This window comes from Leguminivora glycinivorella, chromosome 10, assembly GCF_023078275.1.
Source record: "Leguminivora glycinivorella isolate SPB_JAAS2020 chromosome 10, LegGlyc_1.1, whole genome shotgun sequence".
NCBI lineage: Eukaryota > Metazoa > Arthropoda > Insecta > Lepidoptera > Tortricidae > Leguminivora > Leguminivora glycinivorella.
In genome coordinates, this window is record NC_062980.1 from 14,908,436 (window position 1) to 14,935,916 (window position 27,481).

The window sequence follows — 27,481 nt, forward strand, 5'->3', positions numbered from 1 at the left end:
ATACATACACATTAATATATAGTTTTGTTACCACATTTCAACAATTTATAAAATAAAACAAATTGTTTCTCTTTCGTTTCACGTATCAAGTAGGTATTAATTGTTCCACGTATGAATACTTAGCTTGAAACTGAATAAACAATTTTTAATTTTATTTTTTTATTTTTTTTTATTTAATTAAACTATTGAAGTCATTGCACACGATTAAATTGATTAATGAGTAATGATTAATTATTACAATAAATCTATTTCAATCACCTATATGCAGAGTGACGTCAAATTGATGTCATCGGCATGAAAGTTACGGGCCCTGTTGATAACCCTCACGATCGTATCAGCTCGTATTGAAAGGGTTAATGAGACCTACGAGTACCTTTTGCTTGCAGTCCCCGCATTTCTCGAAGCACAATTTCTTGCAGAAGTGAGTACAGGGTAGCGAGCGCGCGCACTTCTCGCGACAAGGCTTCGCGTTCACATCTTCGTGGCACGCGACTCTCCGCGAGTGCGTGCAGCCGGACCTCTTCTTGATGACCTAACGACATAACATGTGTAATGCAGACATCAGGTAATTTGAAGTACAACTCACGATAGGAATTTTCACATATAGGTATTTTTACTGTGGTCTGAGTATCAGAGAGAATGTACGGACACGGACTTTAATTGTTGATCCACTTCTAGCCCATTTTATATTGGACACGTCATAGTTTAACTATGACATGACAAAATATTGTAACCCCTGAATAGGGTATACCATGCACGAAATTAAGCATCAGATAATTATAAGAAAAACATGGACAGAAGTTATTTTTAAATCCAATTTCTATTTAATAAGTCAGGTAGAAATATATGTATAAAGTAACTGAGTTGACCGTGACGTCATTCAATTGATTTCATATAAATTCCATATTATTAGCAAGTCGTTCAAATTCGTTTTGACAGTTCTTAAAAAGAAGTTGATGTTTTTCATATTTTTTAAACTTATGGTTCAAAAGTTAGAGGGGAGGGGACGCACTTTTTTTCCCTTTAGGAGCGATTATTTCCGAAAATAATAATATTATCAAAAAACTATCTTAGTAAACCCTTATTCATTTTTAAATACCTATCCAACAATATATCACACGTTGGGGTTGGAATGAAAAAAAATGACAGCCCCTACTTTACATGTAGGGGGGGTACCCTAATAAAACATTTTTTTCCATTTTTTATTTTTGCACTTTGTTGGCGTGATTGATATACATATTGGTACTAAATTTGAGCTTTCTAGTGCTAACGGTTACTGAGATTATCCGCGGACGGACGGACGGACGGACGGACGGACGGACGGACGGACGGACGGACGGACGGACGGACGGACGGACGGACGGACAGACAGACATGGCGAAACTATAAGGGTTCCTAGTTGACTACGGAACCCTAAAAACGAATTAGTCCGTCAGTTATATTATCAAACAATTTTAGACACGTATTTTTTTTCTCGTAAACGAAAAATTACGACGGTACAGTGCGTTGATTCGCATGACGTCACGCCTAAGGTACAATTTTTACTTGGAAGTGACATCACAAGCCCCCACTCCGGAACTTTGATGCTCTATATCTTTGCATTTTTTCATTGATTATAAAAAGAGAAAAATATGTGTTCAGTATTTTTGGACAATCTAACTAACGGACTAAGCAGAATGCCAATTTTATGAAGTCAGAAAAATGATCGCCTACTTTATAAGCCGAAAAAAAATCTCAACACGAAATAACAATGCGTTTGTACGGGACAGCCCATGGAATGCTCCCAAAGATGAGAAAGTATACTGTACAACCTTTAACTCTTGTTGTGGATAACATACCTGAACGTTGCAATCGAGACACTCTTCGAAACAGGAACGTAGACATTTGTGCTCGCCGAGGTCCCCTTCCAAGTTAGCCGTGCAGCCTTTCTTTGCCTTCGGGCACGCCTTCAGACAAGTGTACTGGAAAAGAAATAGGTTTCAAGAAATGAAAATCATAAGGATTAACGTCCCTGATGTTAGGGCACTTGTACTGCTAAATCAGTATCTAAATATATAAAAGATGAAACTGACTGACTAACTGACTTAGTATGTCAGAAAGCAAAAGTGTGTGTGGTGTATGCACAGCCGAAACCACAGATTCTAGATATTCCAAATTTAGCAAGCAAGGTCTTTATGGTGTAGAGGAGCACTAAGGATTTAATTCAAAATTCACCTCCCAAGGGGGTGAAATGGGGGTTGAAAGTTTGAACAATGTTAGTATTATTATTTTTAAAATCGGGACTTAATCGCGTATAACTACATATTAAACTGACCTCCAACGTTTCAAGGACGGCGTTGTCCCCGTGGTCTCGGAGAAGACTGGCTTGAAATGACATCAACACCTTCTGACAGCCGCTGAATGTTAGTATTAGTACGCAGGCGAAGCCGCGGGTAAAGCTAGTGTACATACAAATGAGGTACCCCTACAATACTGTTCTCGCGAGTCTGCTGTCTTTCACGGAGCACTTCCACGCCCTTCTCTAGGTTATTTTATAAGGTACTCAACGAAATGGGCGCAGTATCTGTAGCTAACGCGTTGTTGAGTAAAGTACACTGATAACTTTGTTTTTCAGCGAAGGAAGATATTGAGAGGATACCGGATCCTTATGGAGCCTAGTTTTCCCTATAAGTTGAGAGGAAAACTATCTACGATTAATTGTGAAAGGGAAAAGAAGGATCCGGCTAGATCCTTCCCATGTCATTGTCGTTCGTCATGTGTGTGTCAGAGATGTTAAGGGACCTTACCCGTAAATGGTCCGGGTCATCGTTGACATGACAAGTCCTGCGGCACGCGTGGCCACACTTGAGTCTGCCGTTGGGGCACTTCTCTTGGCATTTGACATCGGGTATCTTCATGTAACACGCTTTTGATGCCTGAAATATTTACATTAATAAGTAAGAGACATATATGGGGTAAGATTAAAGGGTTTTTCTTGCGGAGTAGTGCTTGGTTATACCAAAGACATATATAACTCCGTATAGACAGATAAAGTCTAAGAAAAAAACGTACCTCAGTACCATACAGTAAAAGGTACGATGGCCTAGATGGCATTACACCTTTGGGGTACGCTCAGCTCAGCTAGATGGCGCTAATATTAATATTTGACATTTTAACACATATCAAGCTAAGAATATGGGCCAAATTGTCAAAACTGATGTTCAAAAGTTATGAGCCTGTATCAAGAGATGGCAGTCTATGCACTGTGATTACACATTTTACTTTGCCAGTAACTCTCCATAGTACTCGATCCTCTTTGGTTATACGAAACATGTTTCACCTTACCCCTCACAAAACACTTCAATATTGTCCTATGTTACCTTACGTTGCTTTAAAGTTTGCCTACAAAAACTTTCTTTTACACAAAATATATCTTTAATGCAATAATATAGTGGAAGGGACCCAAAAGTTTAGGGTAATAGAGGGTGATTCAGATCCCATTAGTTACCTAGTCACCAAATCAGATTTGAAACCTTTGGTTTGGAATGGCATAATCAACTGAAGAGATTTGCGGACCCGCACAGAGAACATCTACATACCCAAAACCAAAATCGAGTTGAACTGTTGACTTACACTGTCGCTCCGCGGTCAATTAGTTCAAATCGTTCCAAAGACAGATTTGTAAGTCGCCTGAAGTTGCAAGTATAACTTACCTGATGTCCACAATCAGGTAAAGTGACGTCGACAGGTGCTAAGCACTGTATAGACGGATCGCCAGGCTCCTTGAAGCACAGAACTTCTTTGTCGTGCCCGCAAGGCAGCGACTTCTTGACAAGACGCTTGCACGGTTTGCATACTTCAGCGCATTTGAATGGACATTTGTGACCTTCGATTTGGCAGATTTTCCTGAAAGAATTAAATCATCACAGGGTATGATCTATGTTGCAGGGGAATAAAGAATGACTCTTATTATACTAAGCCGGGTCGGAGCGCCGTTTAATTTGTTTTAAAACTACGCCGGTATCAAACAAGCATACGGGCTGCCAGATGACAAGCAGTTTCCGTAGCCTATGAATGACAATTTTCTATTGCAGGCTCGTAAGAGATGGTCTGACTGTGAAGAAGTCGACTGGCGGCAGCCTATGCCGTGCAGTCCACATGGCTTATGACCGCGTTCAATGGAGACACGCTACTTGTGGTCGCGATCCTCAGCATTGAGGGAACGAGGAAGAAGAAGAATTGCAGGGTCATGCTTTCCATGAATGCCGGAAGGTCCTGGTCGGTCTAACGGTATACTCTACAGATAGTTTTACATAAGCACGTTTCAGAAACACAGAGACATTCATAGGGCTCTTGTTAAGAAAATTTATCTTCAAAAAAGTAGTGCATTGAGTCCCTTCGTGCGGTAGAAGTGAAACTTCGTAATGTGGAGTTGGCAACACTGAGCGTTAAACGTTTAACGCTGTCAGTTAGAAGTCGCATTCGAAGTTTCACTTCAAAAAACTTGTCGACTGTACCTTTCACAATCCTTGGTGCATTGTATTTTGGCGTGTACCAAGTCGTATGCGTGGCAGACGCGAGGGCAGGCGTGCCCGCATGGCAAGTTATATTTACAGTCCAATAGACAACCACCTTCGGGAACTTTTACGAAATCACTTACTGACGTTATCTGTGAACAAAAATTTGGATTAAAATACTAGTTCCCAATGAAAAAGTGAACTGAAAGTTGTTCTATCCTCAAGTGGGGCTCGTCGAAGAAACAGAAAGTGAAAGTGGGATATGGTTAATATGGTTTAATTGTGGTGTGGGCTGTCACTGTAATATCACAATTTCGTGTTCGTTCATTAAACGAGAATGTCCTTTATGAAATACAATTCTTCTAATACTTCTGAAAACGCTAAGAAAGAGATTTTGTGTCCGATAATCTTTTATGACGTGGTCAACAAATTGGTAGTATTTTCTCGAGCTTTACTGATTTGATTGAAGTAGCTGCCATACAATGATGGAATGCACCTCAACCCCTTTATTGCTAAGAGCGGCATAGAATCTTGAGCAGTTGCATGTGCTCTGCCTACCCCGTTTAGAAAAACAGACGCGAGTGTAGTATTGTGTATCTATGAAAGTTGAAATTCGATCTTACCGTAGTGATTTGTCCGCTGTGGTTATCACATTTGAGCTTCAAACTCGTTCCGAGAGATCCATTTTTCTCCAAAGTCGCTGCAATTTTTTTCCACAGCTCTGATTTCCTCTTGAGTAAATCGATGTTTCCAAATATATAGAAACCTGTAATAAATTAATTAAATGTAGGTATCATGAAATTTTGGAAGGCACACTTTTCAATAATGAAAGATAAGTGTGAATAGGTTGGTAAGCCGCTCGCGTTTGACCATGTATTTACATACATACATACACTCACGCCTGTATCCCATAAAGGGGTAGGCAGAACACATGAAACTACTAAAGCTTCAGTGCCACCACCACCACCACCATGTTTTTAGTTATTAATAAACCGCCATTGAAGTAACATCGCATTTCTGATATCGCCCTATAAAGTACATAACATTGGCGCAGTCGGTAGGACACGAACCTACGTTTCCAAGGTAAACGGGAACGGCGGAGCAGGAAATAATCATTTTGAGATTTTTTAAGAGTCTGAACTCTTAAAAAATCTCGAAATAATATTATCTCCTGCTCTACCGTTCACTTTTCCCTTGGGAGCGTAGGCTCCACACGTTATTCATCGATTTTTGACAAGTTTTGAGTTGAAACTCCTTTTGCACTTCAGATAGAATTATAACATTTATACATCATTTATTTTATAACACAAACGTCCGCGGCCATCGGTTCTTCAATCTTGTATCTCAATTCGTAAGAGCCATATTAAAAATCAACATTACTTATTTTTGAAATCATGGTCTAAAAATCAATTTTTTCAAATTTGATTTTAGTGAAGGGGTAAGAAATCGACGATGTTTGGATTTACCTTTGACTTTCCTAAAAAATCCAAGAGAGATTTTAATTTTAAACTAATTAAAAAAAAAGTTATGAGCAAAAAATCAGTTTTTGGGACTAAGTAAAATTGATGCCAAATACCACAGAAACAACGAGCTGAGAAGTAATTAATGAGGTACCATTTTGCTAAAACACGATGTTGTTAATATGATCATCATCATCATCATCATTTCAGCCATTAATCGCCCACTGCTGAGCATAGGCCTGCCTTCGTGTACGCCACTTATCCTAGTCCTGGGCTAATCTCATCCAGAAGTGCCCCGCTGTTTTTCGAATGTCGTCCACCCAACGAGCCAACGGATGCCAGGCGCTTCTTACATCCGATAGCGGCCACCATTCGGTCAACATTATGGTCCACCTGCCATCACTCTGTCTCGCAACATGCCCCGCCCAATCCCATTTGAGTTTGGAAATGACGTCACCCACGTCCCGCACCTTGGTGCGGCGTCGGATCTCGACATTTCTCACTCGATCTTGAATAATATGATAGGCTTTAGAAACTATCATAATATCAATGGATTCAAATCGAAGGTCATTGGCGCAGACCGGTATTCCCCTTAATATCGATCATCAAAGTACTTTGGTATCCTACCTTCCCTGGCCCTGGACAAGGCGACGCAGATCCTGTTCTCGGTGCCCAGGAAGCCGATGCTGTCGTGGTCGTTGTTGCGCACCAGCGACAGCAGGATTATCTTCGACTCCTCGCCCTGGTAGTTGTCCAGGACTGTGATCTTCACGTTTGACAGGTGGTCGTACAGTGACCGTTGCTACACATAAAAAGATTGATTCTATTCAAGTATTCCAAGAAAAATGGTAGAGAGAAGAATGGAATGGCGATTACTCCACAGACAAAAGCCTGGCTCTGATGATGATTCCAAGTGAGTAGGGCAAGGGATTTAAATTTCTAAGTGTCCGTGACCGACTGGGAGACTAAATAAAAAAGATAAGGAACTTCAAGTGGTACTTAGTATTTGATCTCAACCACAGTATAAGGACGACTCAGTAGTTACTCTCCGGCAGCGGCGACGCGAAATATACTTATACCTACTGTAAACTGAAATAGATACCATACACTAAAGACAAAAGCGATCAAGCCCACTGGTGGCGAAGCCGGGAATCGAACCCGGGTCTCCACCTAACGCGGCTGACGTGATAAACCACTACACCACCTCGACCGCCGAGGTACCCGTCGAAATTTCTCTAGTGTATGTTATCTCTGAAGGCTAAGTACAAAACAAAAAAAAATATTTAATAAAATAATTTGATTTGTTACCTACTGCGTTCGAAAGCACGTGGTTGAACAAAACTATAAATGTTACTCGACATCGTCCAAAGTACGATGTTTTTATTTAATACTATTAACTATAAGTATTAGTATAATAATACCACATTATATCAGTCAGAAAACACAAAAGATATCATTACGCATATTATTCTTATCCACGTTTATCCAAATCCGCTTGCATGTGTTGCGTACGTACACGACGCGCTTGTGTGCACCCCGCGCGGCGTATATTTTTTAGAAGAGTTATTACTGATTTATACTGTGTTTCAACTTTGGAAATATTGGTGTACAGAGAAACAGGGTTTCTCAGATACGCTTACTTTTCGCATGTAGAACAATTGGCCGGAATAAGCGGCGAGAATTGTGACTTCCTCGGGTTTGTAGCCCTGCTGCATCAAGTAATTCGCCAGGCGGAGCACCAAGTCCGCTTCCTGGGGGTTCGAACGACTTGAACTGTCGTCTTCGCACTGAAAACATAGATTATTTTAAACTAGTAGGTACATATTAGAATGCCTGTAGGTAAATAGTATGTAATTACATGTTAGAGGGTGCGACCACGGGGGTGTGTAATGATTAGTATAACTTTTTTTGGTATAATAACGTTTGATATAACAACATTTCGTATATATTTAAAGGATATAATCACTCATTTGACATACCCAAGTAACAATTTCTGGTCCTATAGTGGTCGAGAGCACCAAATTAAATCACATTAAATGGTCCTATAAATAGTCTATATTGGTATGTAGAGCCGATTTGGCGCAATTATGCAGCCATTTAGTGATATAATAGGGCTATAGCAGTATCATCCGTGACGTTTAAGGTCTATAATGGTGATGTGATGATGACTATTGTGCTAATTTGTTGACATAGAGGACACAGTAACGCTATTATAGTATCAATTTATGCTATAGTAGCATTTGAGATTCCGTTATACAGGTTTTTTGTTCTGTAATAGCAGTTGCCGTCCCTTTTAATGCGAATGAATGAAATTTCTAATATTTAACAAAAACTGTTCTAAACGAGGAACTTTATGAAAAGTGGCGTGTGAACTTGTGAAGTTTAGTGTCAATCAATATAATTTGGATTTCGTATAATTCCATCATTACTGCAAAAAAGTATGCGATGGAAATTTTACCGTTAAAAGAATATTAGTTTAATGGAGTATTTTAAGTGCGCCCTCGATTTATACCTGTTTTGAATAAAATAAATAAATATAATTTAATACAATAAAATTATTGGCACCATAGTTTCTACTATGGATCCAAGAAGTAAAACATACGCTTTTATAGTTCGACTATGTCACTTATCATACGCATTCACTGCCATAAGCCCGCCATTGTGGATTCAATTAGGGTTGCATGAGACTTTAACTATGATCCAGTTTAACTTATAAGTTCTTAATATAGAAAACAATACTTGTTTTCAATGTTTTACTATAGAAAGATCTTCTAAACAGAATAAGGGTTTACTAAGATCGTTTTTTGGTAATATTAATATTTTTTTTTTAAAACATATAGTAAACTCAGCTATAACGCTATTGTGTTTTAAAAGAGATACCGAAACCATTATTCCACAGTTCTGTGATATAAAAGAGTAATTGTGACGTATACGGCGATGAGATATAAAAGGCATTAGAAAACGACTATTAACGCTTTTCAAAGCTATATAAACGTATCCTGAAAACTTCATTATACATCAAAATAGCTCTATAATGGTATTCATATCACTACTACAGTGTTAAATACTGTAGCAGTGTTTTCCAAAGCCACTATATCCCAAAATAGTGGTATAGTTAGGTTTTAATTTCTGTTAAAATACGACTACTAAAAATACTATAAGCGGCTTGTTGGGAACCTTAATAGCGCAAATTGATAGCATAACAGTGATTCCTAACACTATTATACAATAATATTGTTCTTTAGTAGGTTATTTGATCCTGTTATAGACCAGGCCTATAGCGTCTCTATAAAATGGTGATATAAACGTTTACATCACTTCCTAATAACACCATTTAGCTGTATAACACAACAACTATAGCGGCTTGTCGGGAACCTTAATAGCGTAAATTGATTGCATAACAGTGATTTCTAACACCATTATATAATAATATTGTTCTATAGTAGTCATATTTGATCCTGTTATACACCAGGCCTATAGCGGCTCTATAAAATGGTGATATAAACGTTTACATCACTTCCTAATAACACCTTTTAGCTGTATAACGCAACAACTATAGCGGCTTGTCGGGAACCTTAATAGCGCAAATTGATTGCATAACAGTGATTTCTAACACCATTATATAATAATATTGTTATATATTAGTCATATTTGATCCTGTTATAGACCATGCCTATAGCGGCTCTATAAAATGGTGAATAGACTTAGTTCTGCAGCTTTTGCAGTGAGCAAGATCCGTCAGTTAACAGACGTGAAAACAGCTCGATTAGTTTATTTTAGTTACTTTCACAGCATTATGTCATATGGTATTTTACTTTGGGGCAGTGCTTCAGAGATAAATACCATATTTATTCTGCAGAAGAGGGCTATTCGAGCAATATATAAAATGAACCATAGAGACTCACTTAGAGATAAATTTAAGGACATTAATATAATGACAGTGCATTGTCAATATATTTATGAGAATATTATGTATGTACATAAAAACATTTGTAATTTTAAGAAAAACTGTGATGTACATAATATAAATACTAGAAATAAACATAAACTCGCGGTGCCCTTCACACGGCTCTGTAAAATTAAAAAATCATTCATGGGTAATTGTGTTCGATTTTATAATAAACTTCCGAATCATATTACTGACTTGTCAATTAATAAATTTAAGAATCATGTAAAGCGTGTACTCATTTCCAAAGCTTATTATACAACACAAGACTACATGAATGATAAAACAACGTGGGATTAATTGTTATTCGAAATGGTTTCTTATTTTTACGTTTTTTATTATTATTATTGTTGATGAAATTAATATTGTATTTTTTTGGACATTGGATTTTTCCTAGAAATATTCTAGACATGTATTTTTATACATACATATACCTAATTATATATTTTTTGTTTAACGATTATTTTTATATGAAATTGTATATTATAGACTCAATATTATTATGAACAATAATTTACAACAATAAATTGCTCTGATAATTAGGTTAGATTAAGATCATAATATATATGTAATGAACTATTCATAAGAGCTTGTAACTAGGCCTACATGAATAAAGATATTTTGAATTGAATTGAATTGAATTGATATAAACGTTTACATCACTTCCTAATAACACCTTTTAGCTGTATAACGCAACAACTATAGCGGCTTGTCGGGAACCTTAATAGCGCAAATTGATTGCATAACAGTGATTTCTAACACCATTATATAATAATATTGTTCTATAGTAGTCATATTTGATCCTGTTATAGACCAGGCCTATAGCGGCTCTATAAAATGGTGATATAAACGTTTACATCACTTCCTAATAACACCTTTTAGCTGTATAACGCAACAACTATAGCGGCTTGTCGGGAACCTTAATAGCGCAAATTGATTGCATAGCAGTGATTCCTAACACTATTATACAATAATATAGATCTATAGTAGTCATATTTGATCCTGTTATAGACCAGGCCTATAGCGGCTCTATAAAATGGTGATATAAACGTTTACATCACTTCCTAATAACACCTTTTAGCGGTATAAGCTTATAGTGCTAAAAGGTGTTACTGGAGGCTTTTATACGACAAGCGGTCACGCCGAAAACCTTTATACGACATCTATAGTAGCTTTTGGCGTCGAAAACCAAAATTATAGCACTAAAATGTTACTTGGGTAATTAACATTTGGTATAACCACAAAATATCTACTTTTATTTTGTATAATCATTATTTCGTATAACAATTTTTTATAATAACCGTTATATGGTATAACTATCTATTGATATACGATATATTAGTATAATATAACTAGCAAACAGTATAAAATATTTCATGAATTAATTTTATTCTTTTTTGAAGGGATTCCAGTTCTAACCTAACCTAACCTACTTTTCTGATAGCAGTACATATGTTTAAGGGTCACAGTTCTAACCTAACCTAACCTATTTTTCTGGTAGCAGCGCGTTGTGTGTAGGGGTCACAGTTCTAACCTAATCTACTTTTCTGGTAAATGATGGATCTAATTTATTGTACAATTGTTTTTTATTCTATCTGTGCTTTAGAAAGAATTTGTGTTCTACAATTTATTTATTATCGGAAATAAGCATTATACTCAAAGTATGTTATAATAAATGTTATTCGAAAAAATTATCATTATATTAAATAAGAATTATACAATTTGTTAGTATATTATTTGTTGTATATATGATTCAATAATTATATCAAATGATCGTTATAACGACTAAAAATATATCAAAAAAAGTTATATTGATCGATACGCACCCGCGACCACGGGCGACAAAGTTGCTCGGCGACTTTTTTGTCTCTCACATCTAGTCTATGAGAGTGCGCACACTAGCTGGCCTGTCCACTTTCATATTATCTCATAGACTAGATGTGAGCGACAAAAAAGTCACCGAGCAACTTTGTCGTCCGTGGGCGCGCACCCTGCGTTTTCACATTATCCGGTCCGATATAGGATGTAGGACCGATATCCCATATACTTAAGCCGCGATCTTTGATTTTCGCCTTTGAAATCCTTTCTACATCCGATATCGGATCGGATAATGTGAAAACGCACTCAATGGGAGAAAGAGTGTACACTAAATAATTTAGGTGGGACAAAACATCGCTCGCATCCGACCTGCATTCACCAAGCGGCGTGAAATAAATTTAGATTGATGAGAGAATATAGAATAGGAATCTTCAATTCACCTGTTCCTTATAGTCATGCGAAAAGAAGAAGAGATTGTTCACAACGCCGCGCACGGGCGGGAAGTCTTCGACGGAGCGGTGGTTCTGCAAGTCGGGGTAGATGTGCGGTGAGATGAGCGCGGCGATCTCGGGGCGCATGCGGTGCTGCACGCCGAGCCGGCGGCTGTGCACGCCGTTGCGGATCATGCGCTCGAACAGCGACACCTCCAGCTGGTAGAACCGTGCTAGCCGCATGTACGCCGCTGACGGCCGCAGCTGCTGGTGGTCCCCTGCACAAGACACCAAAATCACTTCAGTCGTTCCATCATGACGCCTATGCCGCTTAAATGTACAGAAAAAATTAATCATTGATGTATTTCCTTGACATATTTATCCTTTCACATGTTATCCCTCGGTTTATTTATTTTTCCCCTCACTAGCTCGGAAACACGTGTTTTGTCCTTTAATACCAACGGGTAAAAACACATTTTATCCACTAGTGGGTAAAGTAATTTGACCTTGAATAAAGTCAAATTAACTGCTTTAAAATTGATAAACGTAGGTGAATCTAGTAATAAAGATGATTTACCACCTGTGGAACTACTGGAAGCAGTGATAAACGCATTTTTTGCGTTGTAGTTTCCTCGCTACAGTGAGGGGAAAAGTATTGTGTTACTTTTAATGAAAAGTATTGTGTTACGTTAATGTATTTTTCTTCTCGTGTATTAAAAAAAACCGGCCAAGAGCGTGTCGGGCCACGCTCAGTGTAGGGTTCCGTAGTTTTCCGTATTTTTCTCAAAAACTACTGAACCTATCAAGTTCAAAACAATTTTCCTAGAAAGTTTTTATAAAGTTCTACTTTTGTGATTTTTTTCATATTTTTTAAACATATTGTTCAAAAGTTAGAGGGGGGGGGGCGCACTTTTTTTCCTTTAGGAGCGATTATTTCCGAAAATATTAATATTATCAAAAAACGATCTTAGTAAACCCTTATTCATTTTTAAATACCTATCCAACAATATATCACATGTTGGGGTTGGAATGAAAAAAAATATCAGCCCCCACTTTACATGTAGGGGGGGTACCCTAATAAAACATTTTTTTCCATTTTTTATTTTTGCACTTTGTTGGCGTGATTGATATACATATTGGTACCAAATTTCAGCTTTCTAGTGCTAACGGTTACTGAGATTATCCGCGGACGGACGGACGGACGGACGGACGGACGATAACTATTATTATCTTGCAATGTCCATTGAATTAAATTTAATACCTTTACCTATTTATAATAATAATTTCATTGCACTTGTTATTGTTTAATGCATGTTAGATATTAAGAAATATAATGCCAATTAGCACGTAAGGTTTAACCCTTAGTGTTAATTCTATACAATAAATAAATTGAAATTGAGAAAACTCATGCCACCGGAGGTTCCACTCTCGGTTTGCTTTCTGCGACACCTTCTGCTATCTAAAGAAAGCATTAAACCAGGCTTCGTCGCATAGTCTTCTCACCTCCACAGCCACCTCACCTTCAGCTAAGGTCTGCGCCTTCGCCTACCTAGATATTTGTGAGCGCCCTGGCCACTCTAATATCGGATGGTATCTGTACAGCAAGAAAAGAGTTTTTCCCCTCACTAACTCGAAAACACGTGTTTTGTCCTTTAATACCAGCGGGTAAAAACGCATTTTATCCACTAGTGGGTAAAGTAATTTGACCTTGATTAAAGTCAAATTAACTGTTTTAAAATTGATAAAAATAGGCGAACCTAGTAATAAAGACGATTTACCACCTGTGAAACTACTGGAAGCAGTGATAAACGCATTTTTTGGGTTGTAGTTTCCTCGCTATAGTGAGGGGAAAAGTGTTGTGTTACACTCGGGTGCAAATGTATTTTACTTCTCGTGTGTTAAAAACTCGCAAGTTCAGGATTCTATTCTCGAACCACTCGCTTCGCTCGTGGTTCAACTATAGGATCCTTTCACTTGCTCGTTTTTCAATTCCACACTCGACGTTAAAATACAACTTTGCCCCCTTGTATAACAAATAACTATAACCTTAGATTAGACCGTTTTCACATTATCCGATCAGGAATCAGGAAGGATGTCAGGATTTCAATGGAAAAAAATCCAAGATGGCGCCTGTAATGTACCTGTGGGATATCGGATCCGATATCGGACCGGATAATGTGAAAACGCACTTAAACATACCTATGAGGATCAAGTGCTGGCAGCTTTTTGTAAGAGACGTCACTATATGTGACTCTAGGACTTCTGCTGCCTCCTCTACCACCACTGAAACAATCAATTTGTCAAATGAAGTAGGATTCCTAATTAACATGTAATTACACGGTGAAATAAAAATTACCATTCAAACTTTGCATAATAGTAATAGTTAATTTTGAGGTCGAGGTCGTAATGAACAAGATATTATGAGACCAATGCCACAGTATAATAAAGAGTATTATCGTATAGTATGGCCACTCTCGCTCCCCGCTGTAAGTGCCGCCCACCCCCTCTCGGTTACCTCACAGTTACCGCCTGTCAAAAACGCGAACAGTCGGCCTGTCACATTTCACTCACGCAAGCATAGTACGCGTTCACCTACACGAGCTTAGACTGTGTGCTAGGAACGCGCCTCTTTCATATATTTGATCGCCAGTGTCCGAGGTGTGCCAATGCTGAAATCGCAAAAAAAATTTGGATGTTAAATAGTTCATTTCGACTATGATGCCGCTCATTCCTATGGATATTTCTTTCTCGTTTTCAGCATTGGTCCCATATCAAAAGTTGTTCATTATGACCTCAAAAGTCTCTATGCAAAGTTTGAACGGTCCTTTCTATTTCACCCTGTATATTATGAACTCGATAGAAGTAACGTTTAGTAATATCTTTGTGGCACTTTCAAGTCATGGAAATCCATAAAATGAATATGAAGACATTCCAAGCTAATTTCGTAATGATTTTGACTCCGATGAACTTAATACGCTTACCTTCATTGCATAGGAGCGACGATCAAAATCATTACCAACTACGCTTGGCAACGCAATTTTCTTTTCCCCTCACCAGCTCGAAACACGTGTTTTGTCCTTTAATACCAGCGCGTAAAAACGCATTTTATCCACTAGTGGGTAAAGTAATTTGACCTTGAATAAAGTTAAATTAACTGCTTTAAAATTGATAAAAGTAGGTGAGTCTAGTAATAAAGATGATTTACCACCTGTGGAACTACTGGAAGCAGTGATAAATGCATTTTTTGCTTTGTAGTTTCCTCGCTATAGTGAGGGGAAAAGTTTTGTGTTACACTCGGGTGCAAATGTATTTTACTTCTCGTGTGTTAAAATACAACTTGTACCTATAACAAATAACTATTTCTTTAACTTTACCTATTCGAGGTGCTATTTCAGCTAACAACTTGCGCAGTCTCGCCGCTCCGCTTGTGGTCATCCCGATGACTCTAGTCCTCTTCAATACGGAGAGGTCGACCATCATCTTCGCTTCTTCGTAGGCCACTGCGACAGAGCGCAACCTCTCCTGAAGGAACAGACAAAACAAGCGACTTATGAGACAAAGGGTCATCTGCACCCTTAGCACATGATTTGTGCGAGAGTATGTCGCCGTGAGATGGATCACACGTCTTCTTCTTATTGTATTAATGACATAAGGACGGGTAGCCTATCACGCAGCGACATACTCACGCACCAATCGTGTGATATAAACGTAGCCAAATGCGCAAACGCTTACGATAAGATCGTTATTGTATATTAGCTATCGCTCTTCTATATTGACGCGACAAAGCCAGACTGCGTTTCGATCGTTGTCTAAGTAGCGGCAACGATTGTCATTTCGGCTAAGCCGGCTGTTTTGGCCTTCAACGAAGTATTTTTTTTTAACTTTTAAATAGGGTTGTATTAAATAAATAAAAAAACAAATGCTTTTTTTTTCAGAATTATGAAAAAAAACATGAAAAAAAACCGAGCACCTTGGTTTTTTTTTTAAATAATGTTTTTTTTTTCAGATGAAAAAATAATACGACAATAACGGTTTTTCGTGAGTTGTAACGTGTTTCAATAACATACATTTTAATTCAGTATACAAACGTTTATTGGGGAATCCCCGATGCGGCGTGTAGCGTGGAGAGGCGGTGGTGTTGCCAACAGTAAATAGTGATAACTACAAACTACAGATTTCGTAAATGTTACTTTTATAAGACCAGAAATTAAAGTTATTTGATTAAATTCGTTTAATAGTTAACATTAAGTCTAAAAAACCGTATAAAAGTATTAACTACTTTGCAAATTTTGAGATTTCGTACTTTAGAAAAAAAACATACTCCAGAAAAAAAACTGTTTTTTTTTTCACGGTTTTTTTTCAAGCCAGAAAAAAAAACCGTTTTATTACAACCCTACTTTTAAATGCTTAACCGATCAAAACACAATTGCATGCAAAAGAATAAAGTTTAATTTATTAAATAACAGGACGACGGTGACGAGTGGCGATAACAAAACTGCTGCCGGAAAAAAGGAGACAAGAAGACTATATTTAAGAGGAACTTATGTAAAAGTTTGTTTCTGCTTCGAATACTAACCTCAATTTCTTTAATTTTTTTCTTCACATCCTCCATGACTACGTTGGCCCATTTAAAGTACAATGCCCAACGTTCTACACGGGGCACAATAGTTACATCTAGTGTATTTGTTAGGCGTATCCTTGGAGCACGCGACCGGTGTTCCATCATTTCCTGGAAAATATTAATAATTCGGCATTCCACTTTAAGTAAACTAAAACCTTTAAAGATGATTTGAAAGCACTTACCTTAAAAAGTTTAACTTCGGCGTACACACGACATATCTCGTTTTCTAACTCTCTTAATTCATAGCGGGATGTACCCTTATTTTGTAGATCTTGAAACTTTCGCAGTAGAGATTTTATGTGATCCTCTTTATCGGACAACGAGAAAGATGTAGTAACAAAGTCATAGCCTGGATTTATAACCGGATCGCCGTCATCATCTAAATCATCGATATCGAATACAGGTCTTTGTCTAGCAAATATGTCTTCGTCGATATCTGCGTTATTTGCTGGTTCATCAGATTCATTTTCAACTTGTTCTAACAGTGTTGGATCAATTTGGACATCATCCACATGTTCAAAGAGCCAATGTTTTAAAATATCTTTAATGTTCCCTCCTCTGTAGAAGTTTTCAAGAAGCCTACACTCTGGGTTGTAGGCCACAATACTTTTGTAGCTCAACACTCCAGAGTTCAAGGCGTCGACACGAGCTTGTGCATGATCTAATGCACTGATTTGCGTTTTAAGTTCGATCCTTGTTTCATGGTAATAGCTGCTGTGGTCTTTACGTCTCAAATTATTAATATTAAATTCATTCAATGCTTCGTTTCGTGATCTGCCGCCGATGCGAGCCAAAGACCTGGTGATAGGTAAAAGAGCTTCTAGAAATTGATCTAAGGCGTGATTTGTGTAGCAGATGACAAGCATGCAACACTTGATTTTAGGGAATGGTGCGTATTTAAGTAGGATTTCCGCGACTTTAACGCCGAGGTAGGTTTTGCCGGTGCCCGGCGGGCCCTGGATCACGGCGAACTCGTGGGTCAGCGCCAGTTTAAGTGCTTCATATTGTGTATTATTCAAACTCAGCTCAGTTTGCGAGGGCCAGCTGTGATCGTCCAAAACTTCGAATTTCACGTCTTCGAAATCTTTATTTTGCATTTCATAAACTGTGCCAGGAGTCAGATAACCTGGTTTCTCAGGGACTTTCTGAAAGTTACAATTAATTAAACATACGTTTTTGATATAATAGGCAAATTAGGTTTAAGAGTGTGAAAACGCTCTAAAGGTTGATCATAATGATCATACCAGCTGACCATACATCTGTTGATAACTTACAAGGATATAATGTCCTCCTAGATAACTTGGTTTTATAATTTAATTAGCTGTTTTTGATCGGCGGCTTGTATTTTCTGTTATCGACAGAAGGCGTTATCCGATAATAATACGAAGGTAAACGTTAATAAGTTTAGTATACTTATAATGATTGCAGTACCTACCTATTATCATACGCGACATACATACCCTCGCCAATACCGCCGCATAACCTAAGTTACCATAGTATTATTTATATTCACTAATAGTACGTTGCTCCTGGAAAGTTATGTATGAAAATCTTGGCATAGTTAATGGAAGATTTTTTTTGATTGGGATAATATGTACATTATAGGCCGAAGTTATTTTTCATCAACCCTCCCCATCCCTCCCCCCTCTGCGTCACGCCTCTTCTCCCTCTTAAATAGCCGAAAATGCGGTTTATCTCGATTTCTGACAAAACGGTTGAAGATACAGAAAAAACGTCTAGGAACAAAGTAATCCTTAATAAATTTACTACAAACCTGTTTTTGACACTTTAGTGCTGGCACTTATAGTTTTCGCGCGATCTGTCACGGAAGTTGCTCCTTTCTGCAATTTTCTTTAGTGAATGTTAAGTTTTCTCCCAAAATGCTTACGAAATCGTCGAAATTTGTTTGATATTACTAAAATATTATAAACTGAAAATGAATTTCAGGGGAAAAATCACTACGAAGGGTGGGACTTGAACTCACGGTTTCTGGATTGATACTCCAGGGCTCTACCAACAGCTACCAAAAGCTCATCCCCAGTCAGCGGTATAATATACGGATCAATGGTACTCCTATAGCGACTTCTATCGTGAAAATATTACGTCTTAAATAGTTACTGGAGTTCCAAGACATATTAGAAATTCCACCCATGGTAGTGATTTTTTCCCCTTAATTTTATTTTAGTCATGAGTTTACAACATTTTAGCCATCATATCAAACAAATTTCGACGATTTCGTAAGCATTTTGGGCGAAAACTTAACATTCGTTAAAGAAAATTGCAGCACAGGACCAACTTTCGTGATGGATCACGCGAAAACTATAAGTGCTAGAACCAAAGTGTCAATTAATGATTTGTAGTAAATTTATTGAGGATTACTTCGTTCCTACGCGCTTTTTCTGTATCTTCAACAGTTTTGTCAGAAATCGAAAAAAACCGCATTTTCGGCACTTTAAGGGAGAGTAGAGGGGTGACGCAGAGGGGGAGGAGTGGGGAGGGTTGATGAAAAATAACTTCTGTCTATAACGTACAAACTCCAATCAAAAAAAATCTTCCATTAATTATGCCGTAATTTTACCTAATTTCCCTGTACTATAATGTCTTGCAGGAACTTTTCTTGCATATATTTGATTCGTAATCCGGATAATAGTTCTTGGCAAACACATTACGCAGAATATACTTTGAAATAAATCATTTCGCAGATTTTTATAATAGCGAATGGTATGTTGGCATAATGTTAATGAGCATAATGGTCTTCTAGTCGAATAGTACTTTCGCACATAATATTTGTGCATAATATTTAGGCGGCATAGTTGCACTTCTCCTTCCAATTTGCTTTTTGAAAGCGAGTCGGATAGGCTTGTGTCGTTCACGAACTATATGAACTGTTAGGAATAAAATCCCCATCAATGACCGAAATGAACTGAATCTTTCCGTGGTCTGAGAATCGGTCTTTGCTCATTTAGTTCAGTATAGGATCGGCGAGCGCGAGCGGTTTGGATCGAGAACGAATGTGTGCTACTTAGCAGAGCAACAAAAAACTCAAGTTTTCATATTAAACTTCGGTTACTTACAACCTTTCGGCCCCGAATGTTACTATCTGTGGACTATTCGTATAATTTTGACACTATTCGGTCCCATTCGTTCTGATCTTTCCGACCGCAGTGATCGCTGGTCTGGCTGAACTAAATGAGCAAAAGACCTAAAAGAGCGAACTAGTTCATGGGTGCGATTGTTATTCTGCCAGATGAGGGTAACCCTTTATGTACAGTATAAATAGGTACACCGTGGGTTTGACCTGAATAATTCGAAACTGTTAAAATCTTTCGGGCTATTCAGTACACGTTGTAGGTATACTTACTTCAACATCAACAATGTATTTGTTCATAGCCAAGTGCTCCGGAAAGCCGGGGTCCTGAAGTGCCTTCAGCACGTGGTAGTACGGCTCGAAGTATACTTCGCATTCTATCATAATGTATCGGTCGTCGTTGTATATGTTAGAGTTGTCCTCGTTTACAATGTTCACTGGTAACTGAAAGAGAGGAACAATATTGTGAAACGTTGTTTTAGGGAGGACGCTGACATCTATTATTAACATTCTTCTGACAACCTATTTACCTATTTGAATATTCAGGAACAAATGTTTTTAACCCCCGACGCAAAAACGACGGAGTGTTATAAGTTTGACGTGTCTGTCTGTCTGTTAGTTTCTCTCTGTGTGTCTGTGGCATCGTAGCTCCCAAACGGATGAACCGATTTAGATTCAGTTTTTTTTTGTTTGAAAACTGAGTTAGTCGAGAGTCGAGAGTGTTCTTAGCCATGTTTTATGAAAATCGGGGTTTTTACAAAATTTTAATTTTGTGGTTAGGTAAATGTATAATGACACTACGAATCGTGTGTACAACACCGGGTGTAAAGAGTACAGGGTACAGTTTAATTTTTTGCTCGTGTCACATACCACACCCTATAAATTGTGTCTTACAATATCTTGTGTATAGTCAGCAATTATTATTAGCTTTATAAATGCTTTATAGCAACTCTGCATACATACTGCGACGCAGGGAGGCACTTTTCTTTGTAGATTTAATTGCATTTAAAAGGTAGATAGAAGTTGCACTCTCATATTTAACTAATAGTGGCACCAAAAACTTGTAAAACTTTGCAGCTAGGTCATTTAGCCACCTACATTACAATTTTTACAAATAATTGGAATTTGTCTTTCATACCTGTCCCTTGTTCAAGAATTTTTCATCACGTTCCAGAATGGTTCCAACCAGAAAGCTCTTGCAGTTGTCCTTGGTGAAGACCACGAGGGAACCGAACAGTAGCCGTTTGCTGTGAGCCCATTTGACTCTTTTGAAGGACTTGATTGTGCTTTCGTCGAACAGCACGATGGAACCAATTTTTTGCTGGGAAGCATATGGTTCGGAAAATTTCACGTTTCGGTAGACGCTGAAAAGTTACAACAGTCGTTTTAGACCACAGAACTAAATCAAGATAGAAGGAAAAAGTGTATCTACTTCGCGTGCGGAAAAGTTAAATAGCGAGCAACATTGTTCGCCGCGCAAGTCAGTCTGCTCCCGACCGCTGCCCGCGAGTGACATACAGTGAAAAATACAAAATGGGTCGGTATTCGATAATTAACTGTTCAAACACCACCAATAAAAGCAATGGTGTTAAACAGAACTATTACGGTGACAGAACACTAAAAAAGCGTTTACCATACACTCTCAATAGTCTACCTGTGGACATCCGTCTCGAACCAAACAAGCATAAATTTAAGAGAAAATTAAAAAAGTATTTATTAAATAGCCTGCCATAGTAACTTGTTCAGTCCTAATTTTAAATGTTTTTAGATATTACTTCCTGTAACTATTCTTAATAAGATACTCTTATCCTGCAGTCAAACTGTTAAACAGTTTTGCAGGGCCTGTGATAAATTGTAATATTTGTCGACTGTATAGTAATTCAATAAATAAAAAAAAATAAAAAAATAATAAAAAACAAAGTGTTTCCTTTCATCGGTAAGTACCATTTGTCCTAAAATATTTTTTATTAAATAAAAAACACGATTTTCCTATTTTTATCATCAAAACATTAGCTGACGTACGGCCGTCAAACTAGTTTTCCATTGCGGCTTTAATTTGACGAGTCCGACTTGGCGTGCGTTTAAAACAAGCGATATAAAAATAGGCTATTCAAACTGTCGAGACAAAGTGAAGGTAGATTTGTTATTTTGTCCGTCGAACTCACGTCGAACTTAACAATAGTGGTGCACCCATCGATCTAAACTACCTAGATGCACCATCACGGCTTAGAATGTGTCCGCAGCAAATTGTGCTTGAAAATGTTCTAAGCACAATTGGGCGGTCAGTAGCGCTTCATCCGCCGTGTCGGCAACATGCCTAAGTGCTCCGTAAAAAAGTGCAAAAATAACACCTTATATACGTTAAAAAAGGATGACGTATCGTATTTCAGGTAAGTAATTGTTAATAATTTTATAATGTTATGCATTTGTGGCCAAAATGGCTTCCTAACTTACTAAAAACATTTATTTTCTAGAATAATTGAAGTAAATTCCTTGATTTGGTCTTACGCAGTTTGTCTCTTTCTCTCGCGCTGTACTAGTAATGAGCGGACGGCGACAAAAGATGGTTGAAGTGGAACATAGTTAAAAATGGAATGATGGAGTCGCTAATTTATATTTTTTGTAAAAGAAGCCTATTTCATATTAATAATGTATGTATTTATTTATTATTATGGACCAATAAGTCTGAAATAAATGATTTCAATTCAATAACATTAATACATATCTTATAAATTACTTTAATTATAAAAAGAAACAACCCGGGAATAGCAAATTCGTTTTTAAGTAATAAAAAACCGGCCAAGAGCGTGTCGGGCCACGCTCAGTGTAGGGTTCCGTAGTTTTCCGTATTTTTCTCAAAAACTACTGAACCTATCAAGTTCAAAACAATTTTCCTAGAAAGTCCTTATAAAGTTCTACTTTTGTGATTTTTTTCATATTTTTTAAACATATGGTTCAAAAGTTAGAGGGGGGACGCACTTTTTTTCCTTTAGGAGCGATTATTTCCAAAAATATTAATATTATCAAAAAACGATCTTAGTAAACCCTTATTCATTTTTAAATACCTATCCAACAATATATCACACGTTGGGGTTGGAATGAAAAAAATATCAGCCCCCACTTTACATGTAGGGGGGGTACCCTAATAAAACATTTTTTTCCATTTTTTATTTTTGCACTTTGTTGGCGTGATTAATATACATATTGGTACCAAATTTCAGCTTTCTAGTACTAACGGTTACTGAGATTATCCGCGGACGGACGGACGGACGGACGGACAGACAGACATGGCGAAACTATAAGGGTTCCTAGTTGACTACGGAACCCTAAAAAGGTTTTTATTCCAGATTCCCAAAACAAGACGTTGAAAGGGAAAAATGGCGCAAGATTATAGCTGAGGAGCGGAGAGAAGATTTACCCACACAAAGCTTTGAAAGAAATTACGTAGAATAATAAATTAATGTCATCATTCAATTCTTCTTTGTTTTAATAGCTACTTAATTAATTCATATTCTCCAAGTGCACCATCCCTCACACACACCACATACAATCCCTCAACTGTTTACCTTCACATAATCGCTACACGCACACACACACACACACACACACACACACACGTATGTTATATATATAGACATATATATATATATATATATATATATACAGGCTGTCCCACGGCGATGCCACATGGAGGGAAAATACCTTAAATATCGTAGATAGCATATTTTGCTGAAAGGCGACTTTATTTTATTTTCAAAACTTAGTAAATTACTGCGCCAATTATATAGGGAGGCAGCAGTGGAGGAGATAAATTACAAGATTGCGTCGGATATAAGAGATTTAATTAAAATATTAAAGATTACATTTATAACTTAATCTAACGAGTTGTCCTAAGACCCGATGTTAGGTGTCAAAAAGGCTCAGAGTGAGCTTGCACTTCCGTTTTATTAACACAGTTGGACCAATTGCCCAATATCGAAGATGCGATGCGCGGGCGCGGAGTGACATCATGGTGACGTGCGGCGCATACGCAGGCGTGATGCAGTGTTGATGATGCGACGCTGTGACGTATCTCGATGACGTAGTCATGACGTTGTGTAGTGAGCCAGGTGCGCGTCTAACAAGTGCATTCAAATTTTTTTAATTTTTACTATGAGGCCTTATACAGGATGTATTTTCAAAGCGGGTCAGTAAAGCCGGTATGAGATCCCGTAGTCCTACATGAAACTAGTCTAAGGGGACCATCCATCAATTTCAAATTGATGAAAAATGGCATTTACAGATTTTGGAAAAAATATACAGGGTGCGAGAAAAAGGGCATTTTAACAAACTTTTTTTTTTTGGTGCATTGTCTTGAGTTGACCCCTAAGCAATTATTAATACTGAATAGGAGTGGAATCGATTGGCATCATAAAAATACCATGTGGAAAAAAAAAATTCATACAAATTGTATGGGAAAAGTTTTTCGTGATTTGTGACTTTTCTAGCCAGACATTTTTTTTGGTCCCATACAAGCTTTTGATACTGGATAGGAATGGGATCTATTGGCGTCAAAAAAAATATTTACGATCTACGATATTTAAGGTATTTTCCCTCCATGTGGCATCGCCGTGGGACACCCTGTTGTATATACCTCAGTTGACTCTATTTAATAATGCAAACATTGCAAAACGTGGAGATATTGATCAGTTGCAATTTTCCCCCAGTCCAAATTGTCCCGCCGTACCTTATATATTTTTTTGTTTGAGATGATATCAATAAAAATATCATACAGTAAAAACTCATTTTTTTCGCTTAAAATACGCAAAATCTCGAAAAATGTTATACCAAACAATTTGTTCCTTAAGAAATTTTCTATCTAATAGGATTTTTTTAAAACAGTTTTTCGCAAAAATACCGCAAATTTCCTCATTCTCGCCTTTCATCTCATAGCGCGACTCCCATGATGCCTCTGTCCATCCTCGTTCCCAATGTAAAAATGGCGTTTAGATTGTTGTAGCGCGAACGAAATTAAACTTATGTTGGTTGCAATAAGACGTAGATTTGTTTAAAAATATGCACACCTGCGATCTGCGGTAATAAAATTTTATGGCTTTCGCGATGATCACATTCATTAATGTCATAACCGCCAATTGCTTGCATTTGAAATTGAACTTTAAGTACTAAGAAATAACGTTGTTTTTGTAAAAAAATGAAAGTTGTTTTTACTACATTGCGAAGTTTTCGTTTGTCAACTAGACGCACACATTTGCAACTTAGCGATCGGACACTTTTGAGTGTCGAATTTGTAGGTGATAGTGTATCTAGGAAAGTTTAAATCGATGGGTGCACCACGGAACTATATCGTCATGTATGCTGCGATTTCCTTATTCGATTTAAATCGATTTTGCGAAGCAGTGGAAATTATAATTATGTTTTTATATTGTTATGAAACTATACATATAAAGTACGAGTGAAAAGTAAATTTAACTTTAAAATAGGTTACAGTTACGGTATTAACGTTGAATTTGTGGTCGGCAGAAAAACAAATACAAACATAATACGCTCTATATTTATTATGAATAAAAATAACTCTAAAAATGTGTTAAGGGTTAATTATATTTATATATTACTAAAAGTTGTAACAAATAACATGAGGATAATGAAGTGAGTACATGGTCGATTTTCTTAAAAATATTACGAAATATTAACTAGTATTAATACCTACCTACTAAAATCTTTGTTCCTGGCCTTAGGCAAATTATATACCTACTAGTGAATTGTTTGTCATCACACGAATACAGGTATATACTTACTTCATTTCACAACGAAGATGAACATCCGATATTTTTAACTTCGGCGGGCATCCCGTACGCAACCTCCACAATCGATCGAATGGGTTACGCGGCGACAACGTTCCCATCACTACAGTACACTCGTGACGTCATAGGCTCGACACAAAACGTTACACGCTCGGTTTCGCTGTTAATCGCCGAGCATTTTCCTTCTATCTTGATTTAGTTCTGTGTTTTAGACTATAATATTTTATTAATTTTAGAAATATTGAAACTTCAGGAATATTTCGATAAAATAAAATCTAAGTATATCTTAGTACTAGAGATGGGCAGAATATTCGGTAAATATTCGGTATTCAGCAAGTTCTTCAATGTTCATATTCGGCCGAATAGTTCGGTTACATTGCCGAACATTTACTGAATAAACAAAGTAAATAAATAGAGTACCTAAGTTGTTTCGTAATTCGTCGGATAATGACTTCCTACATACTCGTATTTCAGCATTCTAAGGAACTACCAAAGGGAGGTAAAGATGCGTTAAAATATAAATACAATAATTTTGTGAAAAAGTAAAAATAATATAGCTTAAGAAACAAAAACTAAAATTTCCTTATGCACTAAATTATAGGAACACTAGCTTTTGCCCACGGCTTCGCTCGCGTTAGAAAGAGACAAAAAGTAGCCTATGTCACTATCTCCATCCCTTCAACTATTTTCACTTAAAAAATCACGTTAATTCGTCGCTCCGTTTTGCCGTGAAAGACGGACAAACAAACAGACACACACACTTTCCCATTTATAATATTAGTATGGATTAAGAGCCTTAAGATACATGTACCCATTACCAATTATTGAAAAGTTTTTAAATCTAAGCCAGGATTTAAAATATGGCGGAACCGAATATTCGGCCGAATGTTTGATTCGGTAACAGCTGAACATAAATATTCGTTTCGTTCGGGCGAATATTCGTATTCGGCAAAGTGTGTAGTCGGTCCATCTCTACTTAGTACGCAAGTACGTAAAATTCTTATTCCTTAAGAGTTTTAAATGATTCAAGGTTAGTTTCATAAGACTCCACCCGCCGTCTTCAGTTTCCCGTGATCATGATGCATGCAACTGCGTCGCAATATCGGGACCTCAATAGAAATCAAAAAGGTAATCACGGTTCCTATTCCTTTATCGTGAAACGTGAAACGTGAAAGTCATTCCTTTAATCGAATTGATTGAGTTGGTTACATTTTCTTACCGTATGTTATCATATTTCTTTCTTCTGGGGTCTTCAATGTATTGATCTGTGGAAAAATACGGACGTATTGTTATTCAAATTCGAAGAAGTTTATAAGAACTTATAATTATATAATTTATATATAACAGTAAAAGCAGAGAATTGTTGTAAAACTATGTACATTCATAACTGTTCCCTGATGTTTGTGCTGTCACTTGTTTTAGTTTTAGTTTAGCTGTTTGCTTAAATTTGAAGAAGTTTATAAGAACTTATAATTATATAATTTGTATATAACAGTAAAAGCAGAGAATTGTAAAACTATGTACATTCATAAGTGTTCCCTGATGTTTGTGCTGTCACTTGTTTTAGCTTAGTTTATTAAATCAGGGTCCCACTGAAAATCAGCGCCTCGGCTTGCCGTAGCAACATGCTGAGTGGGGTCCCATTTAGTATCTAGTTTGTGTTTTTATGTACATCTATCTTGTATTTGTCCAATTTGATGTTAAATAAAGTATATTCTATTCTATTTATTTATTAACTTGTTGGTGTGGTAAAAACTGAAAAAATAGGAACGGCCACCGCTACACGCTCAGCTCACGGCAGCTCAGCTCGCGGCCCACCG

At 37.3% G+C, this 27,481-nt stretch overlaps 1 protein-coding gene across 3 annotated transcripts in view; it reads right to left on the bottom strand.

Moving 5' to 3' along the window:
* The window catches only part of LOC125230550 (NFX1-type zinc finger-containing protein 1-like), a 46,200-nt gene that overhangs the window by 5,975 nt on the left and 12,744 nt on the right, over nucleotides 1–27,481 (bottom strand). For all 3 annotated transcript variants that reach the window (XM_048135732.1, XM_048135733.1, XM_048135734.1), the window contains 16 exons: nucleotides 26,881–26,926; nucleotides 20,999–21,224; nucleotides 20,134–20,304; nucleotides 16,955–17,917; nucleotides 16,728–16,880; nucleotides 15,526–15,673; nucleotides 14,351–14,434; nucleotides 12,161–12,429; nucleotides 7,597–7,743; nucleotides 6,584–6,758; nucleotides 5,120–5,262; nucleotides 4,497–4,648; nucleotides 3,693–3,885; nucleotides 2,787–2,915; nucleotides 1,839–1,961; nucleotides 374–532 (listed from right to left, as the gene is read on the bottom strand). In XM_048135732.1, the coding sequence (XP_047991689.1) occupies nucleotides 374–532; nucleotides 1,839–1,961; nucleotides 2,787–2,915; nucleotides 3,693–3,885; nucleotides 4,497–4,648; nucleotides 5,120–5,262; nucleotides 6,584–6,758; nucleotides 7,597–7,743; nucleotides 12,161–12,429; nucleotides 14,351–14,434; nucleotides 15,526–15,673; nucleotides 16,728–16,880; nucleotides 16,955–17,917; nucleotides 20,134–20,304; nucleotides 20,999–21,224; nucleotides 26,881–26,926 (3,281 nt within the window). The remainder of the gene's footprint in view (nucleotides 1–373; nucleotides 533–1,838; nucleotides 1,962–2,786; nucleotides 2,916–3,692; nucleotides 3,886–4,496; nucleotides 4,649–5,119; nucleotides 5,263–6,583; nucleotides 6,759–7,596; nucleotides 7,744–12,160; nucleotides 12,430–14,350; nucleotides 14,435–15,525; nucleotides 15,674–16,727; nucleotides 16,881–16,954; nucleotides 17,918–20,133; nucleotides 20,305–20,998; nucleotides 21,225–26,880; nucleotides 26,927–27,481) is intronic.